The sequence below is a fragment of the Plecotus auritus genome (assembly GCF_963455305.1).
Source record: "Plecotus auritus genome assembly, chromosome: 9".
NCBI lineage: Eukaryota > Metazoa > Chordata > Mammalia > Chiroptera > Vespertilionidae > Plecotus > Plecotus auritus.
The window spans coordinates 112,058,912-112,085,053 of record NC_137783.1 but is presented as its reverse complement, the minus strand read 5'-3'; the positions used below and the strand labels follow the sequence as shown (position 1 = coordinate 112,085,053).

At 51.9% G+C, this 26,142-nt stretch overlaps 3 protein-coding genes across 20 annotated transcripts; 2 read left to right on the top strand and 1 right to left on the bottom strand.

Annotated features, from left to right (window-relative positions):
• Positions 1 to 1,510: 1,510 nt before the first annotated feature.
• CHRNA10 (cholinergic receptor nicotinic alpha 10 subunit) lies at positions 1,511 to 7,126 on the top strand (the record flags this gene model as incomplete). Its single annotated transcript, XM_080687875.1, has 5 exons — positions 1,511 to 1,580; positions 3,810 to 3,955; positions 4,298 to 4,452; positions 5,408 to 5,940; positions 6,669 to 7,126. The coding sequence occupies 5 exons, from the start codon at positions 1,511 to 1,513 to the stop codon at positions 7,124 to 7,126; spliced, it is 1,362 nt and encodes a 453-aa protein (XP_080544001.1).
• Positions 7,127 to 7,390: 264 nt separating this feature from the next.
• Positions 7,391 to 20,186, bottom strand: ART1 (ADP-ribosyltransferase 1). 2 transcript variants are annotated; one of them, XM_080687876.1, is made up of 5 exons: positions 20,128 to 20,181; positions 13,894 to 14,011; positions 12,822 to 13,596; positions 11,682 to 11,723; positions 7,391 to 8,633 (listed from the first exon to the last, which is right to left on the bottom strand). In XM_080687876.1, the coding sequence occupies exons 2-5, from the start codon at positions 13,954 to 13,956 to the stop codon at positions 8,536 to 8,538; spliced, it is 978 nt and encodes a 325-aa protein (XP_080544002.1). In that variant the 5' UTR covers positions 13,957 to 14,011; positions 20,128 to 20,181; the 3' UTR covers positions 7,391 to 8,535. The 2 variants fall into 2 exon arrangements, with proteins under 2 accessions (XP_080544002.1, XP_080544003.1); XM_080687877.1 differs by lacking the exon at positions 13,894 to 14,011 and having other exon boundaries at positions 7,392 to 8,633; positions 20,128 to 20,186.
• ART5 (ADP-ribosyltransferase 5) lies at positions 19,871 to 25,813 on the top strand. Of its 17 annotated transcripts, none has more exons than XM_080687886.1 (6): positions 19,883 to 20,012; positions 22,945 to 23,080; positions 24,013 to 24,438; positions 24,610 to 24,742; positions 25,351 to 25,383; positions 25,472 to 25,813. In XM_080687886.1, the coding sequence occupies exons 2-6, from the start codon at positions 23,021 to 23,023 to the stop codon at positions 25,597 to 25,599; spliced, it is 780 nt and encodes a 259-aa protein (XP_080544012.1). In that variant the 5' UTR covers positions 19,883 to 20,012; positions 22,945 to 23,020; the 3' UTR covers positions 25,600 to 25,813. The 17 variants fall into 17 exon arrangements, with proteins under 17 accessions (XP_080544015.1, XP_080544012.1, XP_080544020.1 ...); XM_080687894.1 differs by having other exon boundaries at positions 24,013 to 24,467; positions 24,564 to 24,742; positions 25,469 to 25,813; XM_080687884.1 differs by having other exon boundaries at positions 19,886 to 20,012; positions 22,917 to 23,080; positions 25,469 to 25,813.
• Positions 25,814 to 26,142: the final 329 nt, after the last annotated feature.

Genomic DNA, 26,142 nt, shown 5'->3' with positions numbered 1-26,142 from the left:
AGCCCCTCTCCCTGCCTGGCCCCACCCCAGATCGGGCCCCCGCCACCCTGATCAGGGGCGGGACAGCCAGCCAACCACCCATGGCCCCTCCCCCAGGCCTCTGGCCCCTGGTACCCCCCACCACATTCGGGAGCAGGGCCAGCTCGCTCACCACCCACAGCCCCTCCCCATGGCTGGCCCCACCCCCAACTGGCCCCCCAACCCCAATTGGGGGTGAGGCCCGCCAGCCAATTGCCCACAGCCCCTCCCCCCTGCTGGCCCGGCCCTGATTGGCCCCGATCAGGCAGGGTGGCCATCCAACCTCCTGGCATCTCCTCTTCCCAACAGACCCAGCCCCAATCCACCCTGATTGGGGCCGAGCCGGCCAGACCCCACCTGTGCATGAATTCATGCACTGGGTCTCTAGTATACATATATATATATATATATATATATATATATACACACACACACACACACACACACACACACACACACACACATATTTTTTTTTCTTTTTTTTTTTTTAAAGACAGCTGAAAGTGACTCTAAAGTCTGTGTTTTCCCTGGCCCAGGGTGTTTGGGCAGAGGAGAACACTGAAGCTCAGACTGGGATGGCTGTGAAGACTCAGAGGTGAGGAAGGGGGCTGCATTTCCTACTCTGTGTTGCCACCTGGATCAGCATACAGCTCAGCACCATTCCCAGCAGGAATGGAGAGTTTGCCTGGCACCAACCACCGGGACAGATCTGTTCAGTACTTCTCTGAGTGTCAGAGCTGGGAGTAGAGTTACCATCCATAGGTTCTGGCCCTTAACACCCTTAAACCCCAGTGTCCTACAGATCCTGAACCTGGCATTTCTCTACCCTCAGCCCCTTCAGGGCTGGGCCTAAGCAGAGCCTGGGTGCTGCCTTACAGAAGTTGAATAATTCAGGTCCCAGTGGCCTGAGGTATCAGTTTCAGTTTCTCTATTCCCTTGTGCACAGGTGTAATTAAGCTAACGAAAAGGGCCAAGAGGAGAGGCCTGCTGTCCTGTGCCTCTGAGGGATCAGGACTGATGGAGTCCCTGACCCTGATGGAGAATGCACCAGGCTCATCCAGAGCCCAGGTATGGGGAATGGAAGCAGGAAGTCAGGGGGGCTAAGAGAGGAGGAGAAAAGAAGAGAGTGGAAAGAGGGAGATCAGAGTCAGAGAAGCCAAGAGAGACTAAGGAAGAGTTAGAGAGAAATAGACAGAAGGAAACAGAGACAGGGAAACTAAATGAGAGGTAGAGGGAGTAGGCGGGGCAGAGGCAGAGGCCAGAAGAGGCAAGGACCAGCAGCGAAGGAGAAGTACTACAATCCAAGGACAAATACAAAAAAGGAGAGTCAGATAACCAGATGGGCTGCAGAGCTCCCCAGTGGGTAGCTGGACCCAGCAAAGATCCTCCTTCTGACTTCCAGGTATTGTCCACACCATCCTTGCTAGCAGGCCCTGATGCTGCCCTAGGTCCGGCCAGGAGGCTCACACCCAGAGACCTGCCCCGCAGGGCCATGGGGCCCAGGAGCCACTGTGTTGGCCTCTCCAGACTGGGCCTTCTGTTCCTGCTCCCACTCCTTCCAGGTATGAAGCTCAGTAAACCAGGCCTGGCCTCTCTGGGTGTTGCTGCTGTTCTTGTCCTCCCCAAATCTCTCTCTTTTCATTTCTCTCTTCAGTTACCTATGCAGGAGAACAAGCTGGGGAGTGTGGGGGAGGAGCACAGAAAAGGGTGAGGGGAGATTTTCCTGACTGGGGTGGGTGAGGTAAGAGGGGAGCTTCCAGAGATAGGAATGGAAAAGCCAGGGGCCCTTGAAGGCCAGGCTGAGTTGGGGCAAGCAATGAGGAGCCATTGAATGGTTTTAAGCAGTTACTAGCCTGGTCAGATTTGAGTGTTTAAAAGCTTGATCTCGCCTGGCAGGTGTGGTTCAGTTGTTGAGCATCCTCTCATGTACCTAGATGTTGCCCGTTCATTTCTAGTCAGGGCACATGCCTGGTTTCAGCTTGATCCTCAGTGGGGGGTGTGCAGGAGGTAGCCAATCAATGTTTCTCTCATCAATGTTTCCCTCTCTCTCTCTCCCTTCCCCTATCTCTAAAATCAATTTTAAAAAATATATTAAAGCCTAGCCAGCATGGCTCAGTGGTTGAGTTTCAACCTATGAACCAGGAGGTCACAGTTTGATTCCCCGTCAGGGCACATGCCCCGGTGGTGGACTCGATCCCCAGTGTGGGGCATGTAGGAGGCAGCCAATCAATGATTCTATCTCATCACTGATGTTTCTATCTCTTCCTCCCTCTCTCTTCCTATCTGAAATCAATTTTTTAAAAATATTTTTTAAATATATTTTTAAAAAGCTTGCATGCTAAAATCCTCAACAAAATATTAGCAAATCACATCCAGCAAAACATTAAAAAGATCATACACCATGACCAAGTGGGGTTTATTCTGGGGATGCAGGCTGGCACAATATCTGTAAATCAATAAACGTGATACATCAGATAAACAAACTGAAAGACAAAAAAAGCTGATCTCTCAGAAATGTGGAGGAGGATTAGAGGCTAAGCCTGAGACCAGAGGGAACAGTGAGGAGGTTGCTGCTGCTGTGGTCCATGAGAGGGAGGATGAGGGCTCAGCTGAAGAGGCGATTAAACATTCAAGAGATGTTCAGCAGTATGACTGACAGGATTTGGGTATTGGTTGGTTTGCAGAGGTAACTGACAGGAGGAGGGAGAGTGATAATTCCTAGGTTTCCAGCTGAGGTCACTGGGGGGGTACTGTTTGCTGAGATGGGGAACATCAAACAAGGAGCAGGTTTCAGAGCATGGGGGAAGGAAATGAGTTCTTGTTTTGGACCTAGAGAGTTTAAGGTGCCTACAGGACATTCAAGAGTGGATTGTTGTATACAGTAGGTCCTTGGGTTACATTGGAGATCTGTTCCTAGGGCGCGACCTAACGCGATTCTCTCCGTAAGTCGGAACCCACCTACATAAGCACCTACGTCACTCACATGGAGCACATACACAGCAGTAATGAACAGTAAAAAAAATTTAAAAGAAAGATAACAATTCCTGACCTTTACTTTTGGTAAATAAATAATAAAAATACATAAAGCACATATGTACATACGTTGAAATGATGGAACTTTTTTTTAAATAAATAAATGGAAGATGGCGATATAACCATGAAACGACGTACGTCGAGTCCGACGTAACCTGAGGACTGTCTGTATATGCATCTGGAGCTCAGGAGACCGGAGAAAAAGGAGAGGAGGGTCAACGACAGGATTCTGAGAAGCAATACTTAAGTCAGGGACTAAGGACAATATGGTGTGTCACAAAAGCCTAGGGATGGGGTGTGTTTTTAGGAGGGACTGGCCTACAGTGTCAGAAGCCTTGAAGAAATTAACTGAAGTGCAACAGGAGGAGTGGAGGCAGGTTTGAGAGACTGGAGGGGGCTGGGCAATGGGGTTCAGATGCCTGGGTGAGAGCTGGCACTTTTGTGGCCTATTTGGGCCCTTCTAGCATTTGTGGCAAGGCAGACCGAATCCAGGTCCTTGGGAAGGGAAAGGCAGGGAAGAAACCCATCAGCCTTGCTTCAGAAAGGAGTATCAGTTCACTCCACCTACTACACCTCATTCATCCCTCGAGGCAGGCTAGGGAAGAACTAGAGTCACAGCCTGGGGGCAGAGGGCAGCCATCAGGAGGACCGGTCAGACCACTGTGGGAGTGGAGCAGGTGACAGCCCCAGCCTTGTGGAGGTGCAGGGTGTGAGCAGAGGCTCCTGCACTAGGGTAAACCTTCTTACTTGTCCCCCAGGATGCTTGGGAGCTGAGGGCAGGCTGGCTCACAAGCTCTTCGGTGACCTTTTTGCCAACTATACAAGTGCCCTGAGACCTGTGGCGGATACAGACCAGACTCTGAACGTGACCCTGGAGGTGACATTGTCCCAGATCATTGACATGGTACATTGTGGTTGTACAACTGTGGAATGTGCTGGTGACAGTGTCAAGGAATTTGGGGGTGGGGGGATGGGATTATTCACCAAACAATTCTTTTCTGAAAACACTAACAATAACAGCTACTAATTTGGATACTGTTAGGTGCCCACAGTGTGCCCATAACTGCTAAGGAAGCTGAGGCCCAGAGAAGAACCTGCCAAGGTCACAAGACGTGGGTGGGAACTGGACTGTATGGGCAAGTTGGGTTTGTGGGTACTGACTAGACCTCTGTAGGTGAGTTGCACACACAGAGAAGGATATGCATGTACATGTGTCCACATCTGTGCTCACTCCCTGCCCAACTAGGATGAGCGCAACCAGGTGCTGACCCTATACCTGTGGATCCGACAGGAGTGGACAGATGCCTACTTACGATGGGACCCCGATGACTATGGTGGCCTGGATGCCATCCGCATCCCCAGCAGTCTAGTGTGGCGGCCAGACATCGTACTCTATAACAAGTACGGCCTGCCTGGGCCCCTCCCCTCTCCTAGCCCTCCCTGGAGTTGCCCTTGGTTCTGGGTATGCACTTGTTCCTCATTCCCCCACCTAACTAGTTGCTATGCTGCCCTGGAAGTTGTCCCCCAGGACCCTTCCAATCTGGCAGGAAGGTGTTGGCAGTGGTGGCTACATGGCACAGTGGGCTTCCGCACAGCCCCTCCATGGCATCCCCACTTGAGGCTGTCCCAAGGCAACCCAGGCTGAATGTCTTACAGGAACCCACTGTGCAGTCCAGGCCAGTTCTGTATCTCTGGCAGAGAGGGTTCTGGGGCACCAGTGCTCTTTATGACACACTCCTCCCTTCCAGGCTGGCTCTGAGTCTCAGGGCTCCCCAGAGGCCTGCCTAGGGCCCTCTGGGGCATCCCCTTATGCTGCCTAAGCCAGTTCTATTTTCTTGTTTTTATTTTTATTGATTTTAGAGAAGAAGGAAAAGGGAAAGAGAGAGAAACGTCAATGATGAGAGAACCATTGTTCGGCTGCTTCCCTCATGCCCCACAGGGATGGAGCCCACAACCCTGACCAGGTGTAGAACAGTTCCCTCTCGGTTCATAGGTCGATGCTCAACCACTGAGCACCCTGGCCCAGCCAGTTCTGTTTTCCAGACAACACATGGCTCTGCCTATTTCCCCAGGGGCCCCTCCACAATCTTAGCAGAGGGCACCCAAGAGAGGTCACTGTGCCACCACGTGCCAACTTTTGCAGAGGACTTCTCATGCCGCCCTGGGCTAGATCAGTATCCTTTCTGGGCCCTCAGGCGCTGCCCCTTCCAGGCCTCCAAAAGCAGAGAGGGCCCTCCCCAGGGCACAATCTATCCTCCCTGCAGGGGCATTGTGGCCTTAGGACTCCTGTCCCGGGGTGGCCCGGGCCACTGCCTCAGGGAAAACACCCCCCCGCCCCGCCCACCGCCTCCCACAGGGCAGACACGCAGCCTCTAGCCTCGGCCAGCACCAACGTGGTTCTGCGGCACGACGGCTCCGTGCGCTGGGACGCGCCGGCCATCACGCGCAGCTCGTGCCGCGTGGACGTGTCTGCCTTCCCGTTCGACGCGCAGCGCTGCGGCCTGACCTTCGGCTCCTGGACGCACGGCGGGCACCAGCTGGACGTGCGGCCGCGCGGCGGCGGCGCCAGCCTGGCTGACTTCGTGGAGAACGTGGAGTGGCGCGTGCTGGGCATGCCGGCGCGGCGGCGCGTGCTCACCTACGGCTGCTGCTCCGAGCCCTACCCCGACGTGACCTTCACGCTGCTGCTGCGCCGTCGCGCCGCCGCCTACGTGTGCAACCTGCTGCTGCCCTGCGTGCTCATCTCGCTGCTCGCGCCGCTCGCCTTCCACCTGCCCGCAGACTCGGGCGAGAAGGTGTCGCTGGGTGTCACGGTGCTGCTGGCGCTCACTGTCTTCCAGCTGATCCTGGCCGAGAGCATGCCGCCAGCCGAGAGCGTGCCGCTCATCGGTGAGTGGGGGAGGGCCCGGCCAGGGGTGGGGGTGCGGGGAAGAGCCGTCCCCTCTTAGAGAATGGCCCCCGCCCCACACCCCCCACACCGGCTGATGCGTGCTGGTCCCCACCAGTGCAGGGAGGGGCCTGGGTCGCCAGAGTGGCCGGCTTCAGTGTGTGAGGGGGTCGTCCTGGGAGCACGCTTCTTCCTGAGACTGAGGGGAAAGGAGTAAACCCCTTCCAGGGAGGACACCTTCCCTGACAGGAAGGGGCAGAGGAAAGAGAGTCTTTTCTCAAGAACTTGCTGGAGGGAGGTCACTGCCCCCAGGGTCGTAATTATAGGCAAAATGTCCTGAGTGTTCACTGTGCCAAGCACTCCTAAGCATTTGACGTTAATTAACTCGGGGAAGCATCTCCACAGACCTACAGGCAGGTTCTGTTGTATGCCCCCTTGTACTGAAAGGATACTCACTGGCCCCATGTCATGGCATACTATTAGAGAGGTGATTTGTGGGTAAATGCGGCCCCCAGAGTGAGGGAGGAAATTAGCGAGCACTTAGCTTCTGAGAACCCACTTGTGTGAATGCAGACAGGGGAGACCTTGGCCCTTACCTCCTTCCTCTTTCATCCATTGGGCTTGTACGTTCGGACAGCCTCATGGTGGGTTCCTATTTATGCTGAGGTGGCTGGGAAGGTCAGGCCCCTGAGTTCTTTTTCTGGGCCCCAGCTCGCTCTCTCTTTTGCAGGGAAGTACTACATGGCCACCATGACCATGATCACCTTCTCCACAGCGCTCACTATCCTTATCATGAACTTGCATTACTGTGGTCCCAGTGCCCGTCCAGTGCCGGCCTGGGCTCGGGCTTTCCTACTGGGATACCTGGCACGGGGCCTGTGTGTGCGAGAACGAGGGGAGCCCTGTGGGCAGTCTAGACAGCCCGAGTCACCCCCCAGTCCCCAGCCTCCAGAGAGAGGGGCTGGCCCCCCAGCAGGCCCTTGCCATGAGCCCCGGTGTCTGTGCCATCAGGAAGAGCTGCTACACCATGTAGCCACCATTGCTAACACCTTCCACAGCCACCGGGCTGCCCAGCACCGCCACGAGGACTGGAAACGCCTGGCCCGTGTGATGGATCGCTTCTTCCTGGGCATCTTCTTCTCCATGGCCCTGGTCATGAGCCTCCTGGTGCTCGTGCAGGCGCTGTGAATCCGAGGTCTGCTGCAGCCACAGCAGTGCGACAGGATGGAAAGACCAGGTGGTTGCTGGCCCTCAGATAGGCCACCCAGTCTCTCTCCAATGCACCCTAGAGCCTGGGACACCCTCTCTCAGGATCAGCATTGCTGACTTCACAAACCACGAGGGAGCACTTGTCTGTGTATCCTGATCTCTAAGAAAAATCTAGAGCTTGCCACTCCCTTAATTCCTATGGGGGAAGAACTCTAAGAAGGTTCAAGGTCAAAGTGCAGTCCTAGAGGGACAGAATTGAATTTCATTAATGAATGTTAGAGTTTTCAGTGGGGAGAGTACAAGTTATATGAGAAACAGAACTGCAGCACTGCCTGCCTTCTCTTCCTTCCTCAGTGGCTGCTGTTATAGGAGCTTGGTCTTGCCTGTCCCTGTCTAGGGGCTCAGGGAAGGGGTTTGGGGTTTCAGACTTATGATCTAGTTTCCAGAGCAGGAGGCCACACAAGGATTTGGCCCCAAAGCTCCAATTCATCATAAAAAGAGTGTGTGCCTGGCATCTCCTTGATGTCCTGTCTTACCCTTGGGGCCTGTGGTGGTGGGAGATGGGGATCCAGGTTTGTCTCTCTAGAAACAGAAATCTTAGGACTCCTGGGTTAGAACAGGAATTACATCTTTGCTGACAAGAAAATGACGGATTTGACCAAGACCCGGCAGAGGGCCTAAAGCAAGCCCTCTGCTGTCTTTCCTGCTTTCCTCTCTCTGGGTTCGCTTCTGTCCACTGCATTCACCCACACTGACGTTCAGAGGACTTGAAAGTATCCAAGGGAGGGCAATGCAGGGACCAGCTGTTCACAGGTATTTGTTCCTTTCTGACTTTCACATGCTTCCCAGCATCCACCTCTTTGCCTCAGACCCAGTCCCTGACCTCAGGAAGCTCACAGTCTGTCACAGGCAACAGACATGGACATGTGGTGTAGAGAAGCTCCCAGGACCTGTGGGAGCACAGAGGCAGCACCCTAACCCAGCAGGGTCAGAGAGGTCAGAGAAAGCTCCCTGGAGGAGTGAATAGGAGCTTTCCAGTTGTCCATGTGAGGCATTTGAGTGACACCAGTAAGTACCATGGCCGCGTGCCTTCCTCCCAGCACCTCTACACCCAGACAAGTTTAATCTTCTACCTCCAAGTGAGTTGTTTCCTATCCCGGAGTCCCCCTACCTTTCTTCAATGTCTCACTCCTAGAGCACTGGGTAAAGTTCAGGCCCAAAATTCTATCTCTCCACCATCAGGTCTGGCAGCTGCCAGAGAAGGTCCCAGAGTTCCCTGCAGGTGGCGTTTCTATGGATCTTGGCTATACTTAAAGTAAAGCACACATGTGGCCGACGTCCTCATGTTGGGCAGAGGTGGCAGGCAGGGCTGTTCAGAGTCTGATGGGTCAGAGGACGCCTGGACTCTCTGGAAAGACTCCCCCGGCAAGGAACCAGAATAGCAGTGGAAGGGTCCAGACTGTAGACAGAGTTCCCTGACCCATGGCTGCAGGGAAACAGAGGAAGAAAGATATATTTAGGGGTGAAGTGAGTTACACAAAGAAACAAGACAAAAACCAAGCAGGGTGAGCTGGAAACACTGGTGCATACAGTGCAATGGGAGACAGAGATGAAGAGTAAGAATTTAGAGAGGTTGGGAGATGATATTTGCAAACAACAGCTTTGACAAGGAGTTATTATCCAAAATATATAAAGAACTCATATAACTAAACACCAAGCAAACAATCTAATTTAAAAAATAGGCAGATGACCTGAGCAGATACCTTTCTCAAGAAGACATATAAATGGCCAACAGATATATGAAAAGGTGCTCAACTTCACTAGCTATTAGAAAATGAAATCAAAACTACAATGAAATGCCACCTCACACTGTTAGAACGGCTATTATCAACAAGACAAGTAATAAGTGTTGGAGAGATTGTGGAGAAAAAGGAACCCTCATTTACTGTTGGTGTGAATATAAACTGGTGCAGCCACTCTGGAAAATAGTATGGAGACTCCTCAAAAAATTAAGAATAGATTTACCATATGACCCAGCAACCCCTTTTTTGGGCATCTACCTGAAAATTTTGAAAACATTTATTCACAAAGATATATGCACCCTTATCTTCACTGCAGCATTATTCACAGTAGGCAAGACATGGAAACGAAGTGTCCTTTGATAGTTGATTGGATAAAGAGGATGTAGTGTATATATACAATGGAATACATAAGAAAAGATGAAATAGTTCCATTTGCAACAACGTGGATAAACCTTGAGAATTATTATGCTAAGCAAATTAAGTCAGCCAGAAAAAGTTAAGAACCATATGGGGAGTCCCTTGCTGGTTTGGCTCAGTGGATAGAGCGTTGGCCTGGGGACTGAAAGGTCCCAGGTTCGATTCCAGTCAAGGGCACATGCCCAGGTTGTGGGCTCGATCCCTAGTAGGGAGCGTGCAAGAGGCAGCCAATCAATGATTCTCTCTCATCATTGATGTTTCTATCTCTCCCTCTCCCTCTCTGAAATCAATAAAAATATATTTTTAAAAAACCATATGGGAGGGTGGGAGTGGGGTGGAAGGGGTCAGTGGGAGGAAAAAGGGTGGCATCTGTAATACTTTCAACAATAAAGATAAATTTTTAAAAAAGAACCATGATTTCACTCATATGTGGGATATAAAACTGAAAGTAACAAATGAACAAACAAAAACTTCTCTACACAGACAGCAGTACAGTGGTTACCAGAGGGAAGGGAGTGGGGGGAGTACAGGGTAAAAGGGTCAAATGTATGGTGATGAGAGGTGATTTGACTTTGGGTGGTGGGCAGGCAATGCAATACAGAGATCATGTATCATAGAAGTGTACACTTGAAACCTAAATCTCATTAACCAGTGTCACCCCAATAAATTTAATTTAAAAAAGAATTTAAGGAAGAAGGCAAACAGAGATGAAGAGACTAGGACATACCAGGGGTTATTAGGTCTATCCTCCTGCCTCCTATGGACACACATGAGGCATCACAGGGTGGGATGAGACAGGGTAGAGATCTGAATGGGAACTAGTGATGCTGATCTTGGCTTCTCTGCGCAAACCCTGGTAGGAGAGGTGCTGGTGGGCAGAGGTGGGGGAGATCTTAAACTTCTCCAGCGCATGAAATTTCATCATCAAAACTCAAAGAAGCGCCTGGATCGCGTTGCTCAAGAGTTGAGCGTTGACCTACGAACCAGGAGGTCTCAGTTGGATTCCCGGTCAGGGCATATGCCCAGGTTGTGGGCTTGATCCCCAGTGTGGGGCATGCAGGAGGCAGCCAATTAATGATTCTTAACATTGATGTTTCTATCTCTCTCCCCCGCTCCCTTCCTCTCTGAAATCAATAAAAATATATTAAAAAAAAAAAAAAAAACTCAAAGAGGCAGGTTGGAGGCTGGAGACCTGGCTTCTGGCCTGGCTCTGACACTAACTCATTGTCACCTTGGGAAAGTCACTTCCATCTCTGGGTCTTTCTTTACTATATAATGAGGGTGATACTCCCTGTTCTGCCTCCTTCCGGTAAGTTACTGTGCAGTAAAGGATAAAATGAAATGGTATCAGGGAGGAGGGGCCAGCCTGGAATGGTGGTTCAGAGTTTAGCTGTAGGGTCAGTCTGTCTGAACCTCACTCCTTACTAGCTGTGTGGTATAGGGCTGATTGCTTCACTTCTCTGTGCCCTAGTTCCCTCATTTGTAGAACAGGGGTGCTGACAGTACCCACAGCTGGCTCTTGGTGTGGATTCATGGCCTGGTGTGCCTGGAACTCTGAGTGGTGCTATGTCATGGTGAGGACACAGTGGAGGCTGAGGCTCCTTTTTGTCCACTGTTCACAGAGCCCAGAGGGAGGGAGGAAAGACCCACGAGGAGGGCAGCAGTGGTTTCTTCCCTGGGAATGGCCTGTTCCAATAGGTTCCCTTGGAAAAGACTGTTCCCACCCAGAGAAGTGGTGGCCCAGGTGGGCCCTGGCACAGCAGGTATTAAAGGGAAGGGAAGTCATGGCTGAAAGTGACCTGGGAATCATCTAGTCCAGTTGGATTTTTATACAGATAGGGAAACTGAGGCCCGGAGAGGGAATAATTGGTCACAAAGAGAGCTAGGGCAGGGCCTGGACGACAGCCCAGGTCTCCAATACCGGCCTCCATCTTGGAAGGTGGTCTGAGGGAGTGCTGAGGGCAGTAACAGGGACAGAGGGTTCCCCAGGCGAGGGAGGAGAAGGCCGGGAGGACTGTGTGAGATCAGCCCTGCCCTCCATCACCTCTGTGCAAGAAGGACCTCTCTGGGGCCTGGTCAGCTGTCTCCTGTGAGGGAGGGGGGCCCACAGAGGGGGCAGGTGTGTCAGCTCGCCCAACCACTGCCCCTTACATCCTCTGGGAGAGCTTAGCTATCCCCTCAGGTGTCTGCTGTAAAGTGTTTACTCTATTTTTTCGTTTTAATTAGAAGAGGGTGGTTTTTCTTATAAAGGAGCCATCCAGGACAGCCTGCTCATCCTCCAGTGGAGCCCCTGTCCCAGAGGCCTGCAGTCCTACCTGAGTTTTCTAGACGGCAGGGCCTAGACTTGCACTGCTTGTCTGTAGAGAAGAAACAGAAAATCAAAGACTTAATAGTCCTAAGGATGGGAAGTGGCCCTGTGGGCCATCCCTGACTTGCTCTAGGAAAGCTGGTACTTTTCCCTCAAATTCTGCTTCCTTCTGGTGAGACCTATCTTGCCTAGGTTTGACTTGATTTGTGAGCAGTGGGGCCAGAAGGGAGCCAGCCCTCAAAAAACAGGGTCTGTTCTACGCACTCCTGCTGCTCCCTCGTCTCCCTGCCACACCCACCTCTGCCTCTCTCTCGAGCCCATCCCAGGCAAGCACTGGCTAGTTTATGTTCTGTGCATGTCTTCCTCACCTCTGGCAACTCATGCACTCATGTCCAAGGTGGGAACTGAAGCCACACAGGACATTTCCCATGGTAGATGTGGTCCCCAGTTCCAGCAGACAGTCTGCCTCTAACTATGAAAGTGGCCTTGCCAGCCCCTGGGCATTGCTCAGCCGGGACCAGTAGCCCACAGTAGTCCACAGATTAGGGACCTGGGTCCATCCTCATGATTTCTCCTTTGGCTGGTCCCAGGGGGATGGGCAGGAAGAGCATCTGAGACCTGCCACAGCCTGAACTGGACCTTAGGGCCACAGCACCCACGTGCGGTCTTCCCACCCCCACCCCGGCCCCCGCCCAGCACACATGACAGCACGGGATTTCTGTTCAAATAAACACTCTCCTCTTGGAAACTGAGGTTGGGGCTCTTGTCAATTCTGGCAGCAATGATCTGTGTTGTCAGTACTGTAGCTGGAAACTAATTCACTTCTGGCTTCCAGCCGGGAGAAAGCCTGACCAGCTGTTTGGCCCTCAAATGGCCAAAGGCCCCTGCCTTGGTCAGAAAACCCTCTTAAGCTTCCAGCAGGCAGGTGACCAGCTCTGGTTCAGACACCACCAGGGATGGGAAGCCTCCAGTGTCAGAAGGTTCTGTCTCCCCTTAGATGGAGGGATGGAGGGTGGGAATGAGGGCCGTACAGGACAGTCTTGTCCCTCCCACGGTTGGTCGGTTTTTAATGTTTCTGTATGCATTCCCTGAAAGCAGAGTGGGAGCTCACCTTCTGCACAGGTGCTCACCCACAGGCCCCTCTCACCTTTGATGTACTCGCAGTTGTACATGCTGTGCTTGCCCAGGGCCCGGAGGTAGATGCGGGTGGGGCCCTGGGCAGGTCTGCTGCTGTTGATCACCTGAAAGGTCTCAAAGGGGGGGATCAGCACCTCCTCCTCCTCAGGGAAGAAGGAGTAGCCCCTGATAGGGACACCAAGGCAGGTCCAGATGCCAAAGAAGGTTTCCTCACCAAAATGCTGGGCTGTGGCATTCTTCAGGGACGCCGAGGCAAAGCCCCCCAGCCTGATGGTGGCCCCAGGCCCTGCTGGCTGGAAGCGCAGGCCTTGTACCCCTCGGAACACCTGGCGGCACTGGGGAGAACGCTGGGCCTTGCTCAGCAGCTGCAGGGCCTCGGTCAGCAGGAAATGGAATGTCTTGAAGGAGAAGTGTTGGAGGTAGTGGACACGGGTGCGGCCTGCCTCGCGCAGGGCCGCGTTGAACTCCTTATGCAGGGGGGTGTTGGCTGTGTAGGCCAGGAGGGCCACCCCATGCTCATCACGGAAGCCGGGCGGTGGTGGGGACATCAGGGTGTGGCTGAGGCCCCACTCTGGCCCCCAGGCTTTGCGCTCCTGCCATTGGCTGCTGGCCAGCACCCAGCTTTCAGCATACACTTTGTTGGCCTGGAACTCCGTGCGGTTGAGATCTGGGAGAGCAGCTGTCATGGCTGCTGCACAGCCAGCATACTGGTCATCAAAGGAGGTTGGGGCCATGTCCAGGGGCCTTTCTTGAGAGAAGAGTCCTCGTCGTGTGATGGGGTGGCTCTGGGGTGGGAGAGGGAGCAGCAAGGACTGAGAGGATGGGCCCTAGGAGTATGGGAGCCTACCTATCTTTCCCCTCCACTGAGCGGAGAAAGACACTATAAGGGCCCCAAACACAACTGGAGGAGAAGGGGGCTGGGACCTGCTAACTGCAAATTCCCCGAGGCTAGGGTTTGGGGCTGAGCGAGTCCCGAGGGAAGCATCAGGCATTCTCTCCTCCCTCTGCTCCTCCTTTCAGAGTTCAGAAGAAGCTGATGCTCAGCTCCCTGCTGGCATGGGGACAGCAGAGGATGACCATACCTGAAGTGCTTCCATGAGGCCTATGGACACAAGCAGCAGAGACATCATAGCAGGAGTCTGCATGTTGGACGTGACCTTGGGTAAGTTACAGTCTCTTTTGGGGTCTCACTTTCCTCATCTGGAAAATGGGAATGTTAACCTATACAGTTTAATGAACATTCATTGACATCTGGCACAGATTCACAACATAGAAATGGAGGCTCAGAAGAGAGAAAGAGGACCCTTCTTGCTGGAAGCAACATGGAGACTTCCTGGAAGAGGTGACATGTGAACAGGGACTTGTAGGATGAATAGGAGAATAAGGCCTCAATCAGTGGAGACAAGGTGAGAGAAAAGTTTGGAGTTTGGGGTGGGAAAAGAGTTTGAAGGAGCAGGAATGAGAAGAGCAAAGGTATTGGAGTAGGAACTCACAGGATGTAAAGAGTAAGAGGCATTTTGTCTAGTGTGGTAGAACTTGCAGTGTGAGAATGTCAAAAAGATTTGGGCCACCCGGCCGGTGTGGCTTAGTAGTTGAGCAGTTTAGTGTTGACCCAGGAACCAAGAGGTCACCGGTTTGATTCCTGGTCAGGGCATATGGCAGGTTGTGGGCTCCATCCCCAGTATGGGGCATGCAGGAGGCAGCCAATCAATGATGTTCCTCTCTCATCGATGTCTCTCTCTCTCTCTCTCAAAATCAATAAAAACATATTTTAAAAAAAAGATTTGGGTCAATCATGATGGAGCTTGACTGCCATGGTGAGAAGCTGTGGCTGCACCTAGGGGACCTAAGGCTGGAACAGGGCAGAACAGGGGAATGGTCAGCAGCGGGGGCCACAGCAGGACTCCAGAGACAGCTTAAAGCAGGGCTTGGGATCCAGAGGCTCCCCACTCCCTCCAGTCCTGCTGAGAGCTGAGCCTTCATTCTGTGAGTCCTCAACTGCTTCTGGGGCCGGGACAGATGTAGATCCCCAAGCAGTGAGGAAAGAGGGACTCAGTGAGGGGGAGAGGACAGAGGGTACCTGTTTCCCCAAGTAAAGCTGGAGAGAACCACAGCCTCCTGCACCCTGTGGGTGGGTACAATGGGAGTCCCAAGTAGCACCAAGAAGAAGGCATCCCAGCTTTGGGTCAGAATTGGAACAGACAGTTTCTAAGCCAGTGCTGCTGCTGCTTTTCTGTTTATTTTATTATAAAGTAATGCATGCTTGTGAAAAAAAATGCATGAGTGAAACACAAAATCCAAGTTCCCTTTCTACTTTCTTCCCTCGGCGTTCCCCTTCTCACTCTTACCTATGCCTGCTAGCAGGGAGGGGGTGACCTGTGATAAATACCTTTCAGGACCTTTCCCTATGCACATATAAATAATATTTTAAATATATGTACATAGCTTTTTAAAAAAATATAATTTATTGATTTTTTACAGAGAGGAAGGAGAGGGAGAGTTAGAAACATGGATGAGAGAGAAACATCTATCAGCTGCCTCCTGCACACCCACTACTGGGGATGTGCCCACAACCAAGGTACATGCCCTTGACTGGAATTGAACATGGGACCCTTCAGTCCATAGGCCGACGCTCTATCCACTGAGCCAAACCAGTTAGGGCTGTACATAGCTTTATACATACATTTAATGTATTTAAATACATATACATAGTTTTCTGCGTGCAACCTGTTTTTGCTTTTTGTCATTTTTTTTTAAATAAAAAGGGAAGCCTGATCAGTGTGGCTCAATGGTTGAGCATCGACCTATAGATCAGGGGGTGGAGGTTGTGGGCTCAATCCCCAGTGGGGGTGGGGAGGGGCCGTGCAGGACGCAGCCATGATTCTCTCTCATCATTGATGTTTCTATCTCTCCCTCTCCCTTCCTCTCTGAAGTCAATAAAAATGTATTTAAAAAAAATAAAATCCTATATAATAAAAGGCTAATATGCAAATCGACCGAACAGTGGAATGACTGGTTGCTATGATGTTCACTGACCACCAGGGGGCAGACGCTCAATGCAGGAGCTGCCCCCGGATAGTCTGTGCGCTCCCACAGGGGGAGCGCTGCTCAGCCAGAAGCCTGGCTCATGGCTGGCCAGCACAGCGGTGGTGGCGGGAGCCTCTCCCGCCTCCATGCCAGCAGTCAGACATCCCCTGAGAGCTCCCGGACTGCGAGAGGGTGCAGGCCGGGCTGAGGGATCCCTCCCCTGCCCCCGAGTGCACAAATTTCATGCACCAGGCCTCTAGTAGAAAATAAAAAGGGAACATGCTTACATAAACACAGTCTGTAACCTTATAATATATCATGGACTTCTTCCATGTCACACATATAATCTACCTTGTCCATTATAATGGCAGCATGGTATTCCCTAGTATAGTTAAACCATAATTTAAGCATTTCCTTATTAATGGACACAAGTTTTTTTTCTAATTTTTTTATATTAACATAATATTGCATGAACATCCATATAAATATTTGTCGACTTGTGTGCATATTTTTATAGCGAAGATATCACGAAGATGGTATTTAAAAGTTATGAATATTGTTTTATTTTGATAGGCACTGCCAGATTGCCATTCAAAAGGTACCAGTTTGCCCTCCACCAACAATGAATAAGAGTGTCCTTTTCTCTACATCTTTGCCAACACTGGATTTTTTAAAAAATATTTTTATTGATTTAAGAGAGGAAGGGAGAGGGAGAGAGAGATTGAAACATAAAAAAAAAAGAAACATTAATGATCAATGATGAGAGAAAATCATTGATTGGCTGCCTCCTGCACACCCGCTACTGGGGATTGAGCCTGCAACCCAGGCATGTGCCCTTGGCCGGAATCGAACCTGGAACCCTTCAGTCCTCAGGCTGATGCTCTATCCACTGAGCAAAACCGGCTAGGGCAACACTGGATATTATTAATATCTCCTTAAGTTTCACTTAACTGGTGAGCATAAATGGTATCTGCTTTTTAATTAATATCTCTTCTGACTAATAGGAGCAATCATAACTTAATTTTTTAATTTTAAAGTTTTTACTTACTTTTATAAAGGGTAGTACATTTTTATTGTTCAAAATTTCAATAGTCCAAAGGCATACAGTGAAATGTGTTTTTCTTACTAATTCCCCAATTCCAACCTCACCTCCCAGAGGCAGCCAATGTGACTGCTTTTTTGTGTACCCTTCCAGAAGTACACTATGCACACACAAGCAAATCCACAGGCATTTCTGCTTCCCTTCTTTTGCACAAATGATAATGCAGTCAGTGGTTCTTTATCTTTGATAATCTGATGAAAGCTAAGACCTCTCCTCAGAAATGGATACCTGCACCTTCACACGAATATTTCACAAATTGCCCAGCCGGTGTGGCTCAGTGGTTGAGCATCAACCTATGAACCAGGAGGTCACAGTTCGATTCCCAGTCAGGGCACATGCCCAGGTTGCGGGTTCAATACCCCAGTGGGGAGGGGCCAGCATGCAGGAGGCAGTGGATGCTCTCTCATCATTGATGTTTCTATCTCTCTCTCCCTCTTCCTTCCTCTTTGAAATCAATACAAATATATTTTTTAAAAAACACAAAACGTTTCACAAATTTCAGGTGGTTATGCCTCTGCCCCAGTGTCACTCAGGTTAAGCATCCCTGCTCCATCTTCCCCTCTGGCTCTTGGTGGGCCCTAAGTTTTGACAGTTCATTGACTCTAAGACACTGGGATTCTATGTGTTTATAATGTTACTAGAGGCCTGGTGCATGAAAACCCATGCACTGGAGGGGGTGTCTCTCAGCCCGGCCTGCCCCCTCTCACAGTCTGGGAGCCCTCAGGGGTGGGAGGCAACCAGGCGATCAGGGGAAGGCGATGCCCCATCACACCTCTGTTGCTTCCACTGCCGGCAGCGCAAGCCTCGGCCGGCCCTGGTTACCTGAGCCTTGGGAGGCCCTGGGCAGCTGGGCAGCCGCCATCCAAGGCTTGCCTGTGCCTTGGGCCAGCCCTGGGCGGCTGGGGAGCTGAGTGGACTGGGCGCCACCATCTTGTGGCTGTGGGCGCTGCCATCTTTGAGGGCAGGACAGTCAGTTAGCATATTCCCTCGTTATTGGCTGTGAGTGCAGCCATCTTTAAGGGCGGGCAGTCAGTTAGCATAGTCCCTCTTTATTGGCTGTGGGTGCTGCCATCTTTGTGATGTGAGGGTCAATTAGCATATTCCCTCTTTATTAGATAGGATGAGTCTCCAAATATAAGATCTTACATATTGCCAATGTACAATTTAAATTGAGGCCTGAGCTTCTCCAGGCAGTGGAGTTAGCAGCGATATTTATCAAGTTCAACATGTCCCAAGCTGAATTCATTATCTTCTCTCCCTCAACAAAAAAATTTTGAACATCTGTAATGTATCAGGCACTGAGGATAAAAATTATGAACAGCAGCCCTGGCTGGGTGGCTCAGTTGGTCAGAGTGTCGTACATACACCAAAAAGGTTGTGGGTTTGATTCCCAGTCAGGGCACATATCTAAGTTGCAGGTTAGATCCCTGGTAGGGGCCATGTATAGGAGGCAACCAATTGATGTTCTCTCTCACATCGATGTCTCTCTCTCTCTCCTTTCCTCTCTCTGCAGAATCAATAAACATATCCTCAGGTGAGGATAAAAAAGTTATGAACAACAAAACCCACACCCCTGCTTCTGTAAGTTCTTTTGAAGTGGAAATGGAGCTGGAGTGATTTCAAGTTGCATGTGATGCATGCTACAGAAGGAACCAAAAGAGCCTAACAGAAACAAATTGTACCAGGAGTGAGGTTTAAATGAAGAAGTGACCAGAGGAGGCACAGAGTATATAGAATTGAAAACAGCATCACCGTGGGCCATAAAGCATGAGACTCTGCTCCCCAACTCCAGGAGGGAATTCTAATGGGCAGGGTATGTCGCAGCAAAATCTACTTGAACTCTTGGCTGTGGTCCCTTGGAATCCACACGAGAAGCTTGAGCTTCTATAATAGATCCTCTCTTGCTTGTGGAGAACCCAGCCCATGCGTTCAGGTGGGGCTTACCCTCATGGGGTGAACATATGACTCCAAATTGGTGCTCTACCATCCTGGCTATTGCGATTGGTTCATGAATGGATGCATGACATAAGCAAGGCCAATCAGAGTCTCTCAGGACAGAATCCAACCTCCTCTGGTGTTTGAGGCCTCTGTGAGGGGCCCTCTGGGACCTCTTTAGCCTCCTGCCCCACCACCTCTGCTTGGCTTCTACAGTACAGAACAAAGGTCCAGGCAAGGCTCCGCTATTCTCCTCTCCGTGGCTCTGCACACACTGCCATTTGCTGGGAATGCCCTTCTTTTGCTACTCACTTTTCCAGGCTTAGCTCAAGGGTCACCTCCTCCAGAAAGTCCTCGACTCCTCTGGGCTCCTGTATCGCCCCATGCTTTCCTGTGTCCATCCTGATCATACAGTGCTGCTCTTAGGTGTCTGAGGGCAGAGACCTGTATGACCCATTCTTGGTTCCCAGAGGTCAACCCAAGGCTAGGCCCAGGTGAGGCCTTCCGGAACATTTGCTGAGAATCTGAGAGGCTCTCTGGGTGCAACTACCAAGATAGACCACTGCACGCAGGTGGATCAATGACTTTGGGGACCAGTGTTGTGGGCAAATGGAGTAGGGGGCCAGAGTAATTGGGAGGCTTGGGAGTCGAGGAAGTGGAGGCACCAGGCAACCCTTTTTCATATCCCAGCTGCCCTTCGGTCCTCATCTGCTCAGAACACTTCTTGTCAGTTCCCCCTTTTTCAGGCCCTCGCTGAACAATCCTCTCTGTGGATGTGAGTTCAAATGTCTCCCCAGGAATCGCCAAATTCCCCAATGGTTCCAAACCTCTCTACCAAAGGTACTATGGCCTGAATGTTGTGTCCCCCCAAAATTCACATGTTGGAATTCTAATGTCTGTGTGATGGTATTAGAAGGTGGAGCCTTTGGGAGGTGATTAGTTCCTGAGGGTGGAGCCTACTTGAATGGGATTAGTGTTCTAATAAAAGAGACCCCATAGAGCTCCCTTCCACCATGTGAGCACAGTGAAAAGGTATGGGCTCTGATCCAGGGAGGGAGCCTTCACCTAACCGTGCTAGCACCCTGACCTTGGACTTCCAGCCTTCAGAAGTACGAGAGACAGAGACAACAGACTAAGGTAAAAGACTTTCTAAAACTTGTCCTAATGATTCCTAAAACTCCACCATTAATACCCCAAATTTTCCCTAAAAAATACCCTGCCCAGTGCCGGGAGAGGGTTGTGTGCCCCTTACCTAGGGCTTCTCCAGGGCAGGGAAGCTGGTGTTGGTCTCCTGTGATGGCCGCCAGGGAGGGGGAGGGCAGGTTCCTCCTTTATACTGTACCTCCCCCCACACAGTTGCTCAGAAAGGTGACACTCCCCCATCTATTTCTGGATATCTCATCAAGGCTCAGGAACACTAGCCTCTGCCCAGTCTGCCCTGGGCCAGTGTTCTCCCCATAAAAAAAGGGAATCCCTGAAGCTAGAGACAAGGTGGGCTGGGCGAGGAGGCTCCAGGCTGGAACAACGGCCTCTGCCTGGATTTGGTCTTAGGCTCAGCACTCCTGGCCTCAGAGAACATCTCCTCACGTTTGTTCCTTTCATGTGAGCATGGAGACTCACCTAAGGTGAAGGAGAGATTCCTAGATCAAAAAGGCTGGGTCTGGGTCCCAGCTCCAGCACTGATTTTCCATGTAATCTTAGAGGACTTTCTGCCTCACTCTGGACCCCTGTTCTATGGCTAGATTTGACCCCATCTCTTGGGGCCAAATTTCTTGGGTTTTCAAGTCTTGGGAACAATTCCCCAAAGCCAGAGGATAGAGAGAGGACAAAGCCATGATCCCATTAGATCTGTTCCCAGGAACTGTCTCAAAAGGCCTTACTGTCCCAGACAGTATCTTCTGTTCCAGCAACAGCAAAAGCTCCAGTCCCTCCAGGCAGGCAAGATATCCTATCTAATAAAGAGGGAATATGCAAATTGACCATCATGCCATGACAAAGATGGTAGTGCCCATACCCACAAGATGGCGGCACCCAGTTTCCTCAGCCCTGCCTGAGTCCCCCAGTCTTTTCAGCCCCACGGGGGAGAGGGGCAAATGCACGGTGTGGCCAGACCCACCCTCAGCCCCCCAGCCACCCAGGGCCGGCCCGAGGTGCAGGCAAGCCTTGGATGTTGGCTGCCCAGCCGCCCAGGGCTGCCTGAGGCTCAGGTAACCAGGGCCAGCTGAGACTTGTGCTGCCGGCAGTGGCAGCAGCAGAGGTGTGATGGGGTCGTCGTCTTCCCCTGATCGCTGGGTTGCCTCCTGCCCCTGAGGGCTCCCGGACTGTGAGAGGGGGCAGGCTGGTCTGAGGGACACCCCCTTCAGTGCATGAATTTTCATGCACCGGGCCTCTAGTGGAAGCAGATGCTGTTTTCACAGTAATGCTGAACAGTAGAATGGCTTCTGATTTTCTTCTAATCAAGGGGACCTTGGGAGTGGCCAGTCTCTTTAGAGGGGCAGAAAGACTTGTCTTGAAGCTGTTTGCCTGAGAAGCATTCTTGCTTTTTGGGATGCCACTCTTTTTTTCATTTCTTTTTCTTTTTTTTTATTTTGGAGAGGAAAAGAGAGGGAGTGAGAGATAGAAACATCAATGATGAGAGAGAATCATTGATTGGCTGCCTCCTGCATGCCCCCCACCAGGGACTAAGCCAGCAACCCAGATATGTGTCCTGACTGGCAATTGAACCATGACCTCCTGGTTCATAGGTCAATGCTCAACTGCTGAGCCATACCAGCTGGGCTGGAATGCCACTCTTTCACCTCCCACCTTCACCCAAGCCCAAACACAGTTCACCTTCCTTATTAGTCTATAGAAAGGCTTTTTGGAAAAAGCAGGATTCTAGGTGAAGGAAATTTTTTATTTGGTTGGCAGTCTGAGGGGATGGGGAATAGGGATGGGGCTAAACTAATGAGCCAGACTAGCATGGAAGCCTGGGGTAAGTCTAATCTCCATGCCCACCTCAGCCCCAGCAGGAAGTGGGCAGGGTCTCTTCAGTCCTGACAGTCAGGAACCCCCACTCCTCTGGCCATTCTGGGGGCATACCTCTCTCACCCCCAGAGGCTCAGGCCCTCAGAAAGTTCTTCCCAGAGCTGCTTACTGATACTTCGGCTGGCTCCTTCCCCCATTATCTCTGACTGGGCATCCAAAGCTCAGAGCCAGGTTATTTATAGACTGGCCCACACTAGGGGAGGGGAAAAGCCAGTGTTTATAAAACACCATTCTGGGAGGGAGTCGGGCTGGACCTTGAGGATCTGAAACTGAGAACTCTGCATCTGGTCCAACCCTACTGACAGAGAAGGGGGAGGAAGAGAAGGGAGGGGTGGGTGCCCTAAAGAGTGAATCATATGCAAATTGCATGCAAATCAGCGAGTACGCACGTGGTGACGGGGCGGGGGTGGGGGGAGCTGGCGGCCCTCTTTGGGTTCCCAGGCCTAAGGGTCTGGGTACCGGGTTAGGCACCCCTGAGGGAGAGGCCCAGTCTCACCAGCTCCCTCCCCAAACCCTGGAATTGCTTGGAGCCCAAGAGGGTCCTGGAGAAAGAACTCGCAGTTTGGAAAGGGGAGTTCAGCCCCTTCCTCACCCCTCCTGCTCCTTCGCCAGAGCGTCTGTCGTTGGGGAAGAGGTGTTGGGTTACTGCCCGGGGCTATAGTTAGCTGTGGGACTCAGCCGGTCCGCTGGATTCCCGGGACCAGCCTGGCTCGTCCAGACACCAACCGGCACTCGCTGGCTTGACCACACCTTCCCGCTCTATCGGCCTCTGTGACCTCCAGGTGGGTGCCAGGTCCCTGCCCCCGCCACTCGCCAGGTGGAGTCAAATCCCCTGGACCATGGCAAAAAAATTAGGCAGAGGCACAGAGTGTAGGGGCATGCGGGGGTCGGAGGAGCCGAGACTTGGGGCTGTGCTTGGGCTGGGGGGCGGAGACAGTAATACCCAAGCCCTGCCCCCTCCCTTGGCCCCGCCCATGCCTGGGCCCCGCGTCCTGGACCATCTTCACACCACAGAAGAAAAGTTGTGCGTCTCCTCCTCCAGCCCGTTGAAGCCAAGGCTCCACCGCTGCCACTGATCCCACCCGCATCCGGACTTCGCTCTCCTGTCTCCCCCAGAGATGATGCAGGCTGCTCTGCTGCTCACCCTCAGCTGCCTCGGCCTTCACGCCTTCTGGCAGGTAACTGGGGGAACCATCCCTTGCCACTAAGGAAAGAGCTGGGAGGCAAACTCCTCAAAAATCTCTCCCAGGCACTGTTCTCTAAGACCCCAGTCCACTTAATGCTCTTCCTCTCTGCAATCTTCCTCACCCCCAGTTCCCATTCCCTCTACCAGAACCCCCATCTTCACCCACTGATCCTCCTGTGATCCTCCTTCCTTCATACTCATCCCTCCCTAGGAACGGCCTCTAACTTCCTCATCCCCAATTTCCCATCTCCATCTCCAACCACAGGCTCAGTCTAGACAAAGTGGGTTGGGCCCCCTGTGTACTGCCCTCCTGCAGTCCCTCCGGGACCAGGGCTCCTCCCCACCCCTCCCCAGGTCTGGGGATGCCAATGGGAGAACACTTGGAGTCTCAGAGCTGACAGTGATTTGGTGTGGTGGCTGAGCACCGCATGGGAGGGAAAGAGAGTCTGAGGATGGGGTGGGGTCAGGTAATTGGGATACAGTGGCACATCTATATATCATCTGCACACTGAGTCTTAGAGCCAGAATAGTGCTTGGAAATCATCTAGCCCCCCTTCCCTCTGAGTGTAGGGACATCTTTAATGAAAAGATGACCCCTTTTAGGTTGTACAGAAGTAAAGATCTATACCCTAGCCTCACAATAGCCCTATAGGGTTGGAAGTATAAATTTATAGGTAGAAAACCTGAAGCCCAGAAGAGTTAAGAGACTGGCCAAGATCCCACAGCTAATAGGTGATGAACCCATGTCTGACTCCAATGCCTATGTTATTTAAGCCCTTGGGCTCTTGCCAAATTATATACACCAGATATTTGGACATAAAAATGAGATTCTGTGTTTCTGAACTGATCTGCCACCTGGCCCCTGTCCAATGCTCTGAATTTATACCCTTTCCTGTGTGGCTCCTCTCTTCCTTACCACATTAGGTCCAGGCTGTTCCCATCCTGCCCCTAGGCCTGGCTCCAGACACCTTCGATGATGCCTATGTGGGCTGCGCAGAGGAGATGGAGGAGAAGGCAACCCTTCTGCTGAAGGAGGAGATGGCCCGCCATGTGCTGCTGCGGGAATCCTGGGAGGCAGCCCAGGAGGCCTGGGAGCAGAAGCAGCGAGGGCTCACACTGCCCCCTGGCTTCAAATCCCAGCATGGAATCGCCATCATGGTCTACACCAACTCATCTAACAACTTGTACTGGGATCTGAACCAGGCGGTGCGGACAGGCGGTATCTCCCTGGAGTACTACATGAGGCACTTCCCCTTCAAGGCCCTGCATTTCTACCTGACCCGGGCCCTGCAGTTGCTGCAGGGGAGCAAGGGCTGCAGCAGGGGACTTGGGCAGGTGGTGTTCCGAGGTGTAGGCACCCTTCGCTTTGAACCCAAGAGGTTGGGGGACTCTATTCGCTTGGGCCAGTTTGCCTCCGGCTCCCTGGATGAGGCAGTGGCCCACAGATTTGGTAATGCCACCTTCTTCTCCCTAAGGACTTGTTTTGGGGTCCCCATCGAGGCCCTGTCTGTTTTTCCCAAGGAGCGTGAGGTGCTGATCCCTCCCCACGAAGTCTTCTTGGTCACCAGGTTCTCCCAAGATGGAGCCCGGAGCCTAGTGACTCTCGGCAGCTATAATAAGACCTGCAGCCACTTTAACTGCGCCTATCTGGGTGGTGAGCTGTGCATGAGGGAAGCAGGACTGGCAAAGAGGGTGAAATAAGCCAGGATGTCCCTACCGATCCCCAGGGCCTTCACGAGATCTAGTTGGTTAAAGGTAGAAGTCAGCTGTAGTTACGGTTCTCCGTGACTTAGGTCCTACCAGCTCTTAGAAAGAAGGTCCTGCCAGTGTTTTCCAGATCTGTGCATATTCGCAAATGATTCTGTAAATGTGCTCAAAAGGTTCCATGTGCTATAGAGTCTAATAGAGCAAAAGAGCCCAGTCCAGGGGGTCAGCAAGGAGAGGGATTGACAGGAATGCTGCTTCCCATCTCAGGAGGCCCTGGGCTTCACAGGTCCACAGGACACATCTGTGCTAGTCCCAAGTGGGGAGGCAGGGACAGAGTGGAGCAGTGACTGGAGCTAGGGAGGGAGCAGGGATGGATAGGCTATCTGGGAAGATTTCCTGGGGTAAGGAGGAGGAAAGGAAGCCAGAAGTTTGCATTTAGGGGAAGGGAAAGATGGATTGAGAAGGGGAAAGGCCAGTGCCAGAGCCTGGTGGGAAGGGGTCTTTGGGGTGTGAGGGTCTGTCTACATGAAGGTCTCACCAAGCTGTCTATTCCAGGGGAGAAGAGGCGGGGCTGTATGTCTGTACCAAGTGAGTTATCCTCCTTCCCCTCCCTCAGCTGCTTTGACTCCTCCCGGTCCTGCTGTCCCCTCACCTTCTTTTCTTCTCTCTCCAGCAGGGGGGGCAACCAGACCCATCATCCAACAGGGCCTTCTCTCTGCTCTCCTGGAAGACCCTACACTTGGCCCCCAGGGGGTTCCAGCTCTCGGGAGCTGGGCCCTTGAAAGTCCAATGCCTGCCACTTAGGAGTCCTGGGAACTGTTGACCTTCATATGAAGAAGGGGGCCTTCGAGAAGCCTCAAGAAGCAAGAACATGGTTTCAGACCCAGCCCTAGAAGCCATCTCCCCAACCAGGATGTGGGGGATCTGAGGCCATGGAAGGGTGGAGACTCCCTGGGACAAGTAAAAGTAGTGCTGTGATGACCTCTTGATTAAACAGTGTTGGAGTGTGGTGACATCGAATTTCATGATCAGTTTATTCCATGAGACTGGACCATCTGCCCTGCTCTGGCCTTGCAGGACTGAGGGACTTAAAAGAATGACTTCTTTCTCTCTCCTAGACATGGTCCCCTGTGCAGACCCCTGTCACACACTATAACTTGCAAACCCAGAAGCTTTAACAGCCCGAGGTTCCTCTCCACATCCTGAAGGCAGGAAGGGGACAGATGGATTCCTCGGCTCATTCGTCAGATGAGAAAGGCAAAGCCAAGGAGGAAAGCGACTTGCTCAAGGTCAGAGAGTTAGTGTTGAAAACAGGGCCCCTGCCTCGCAGTTCAGAACTCTTTGCAC

What these genes read in the sequence shown, in the direction of transcription:
- ART1 (XM_080687876.1), bottom strand. Translation starts at nt 13,956, where the DNA reads ATGCAGACTCCTGCTATGATGTCTCTGCTGCTTGTGTCCATAGGCCTC. An exon ending in CAACTGCGAGTACATCAAAG is followed by an intron (nt 11,724 to 12,821) that starts GTGAGAGGGGCC and finishes TCTTCTCTACAG; the next exon opens with ACAAGCAGTGCAAGTCTAGG. An exon ending in CTGCCGTCTAGAAAACTCAG is followed by an intron (nt 8,634 to 11,681) that starts GTAGGACTGCAG and finishes GTTTCCCTGCAG; the next exon opens with CCATGGGTCAGGGAACTCTG.
- ART5 (XM_080687889.1), top strand. Translation starts at nt 23,021, where the DNA reads ATGATGCAGGCTGCTCTGCTGCTCACCCTCAGCTGCCTCGGCCTTCAC. An exon ending in GCCTTCACGCCTTCTGGCAG is followed by an intron (nt 23,081 to 24,012) that starts GTAACTGGGGGA and finishes TTACCACATTAG; the next exon opens with GTCCAGGCTGTTCCCATCCT. An exon ending in TAACTGCGCCTATCTGGGTG is followed by an intron (nt 24,743 to 25,350) that starts GTGAGCTGTGCA and finishes TGTCTATTCCAG; the next exon opens with GGGAGAAGAGGCGGGGCTGT.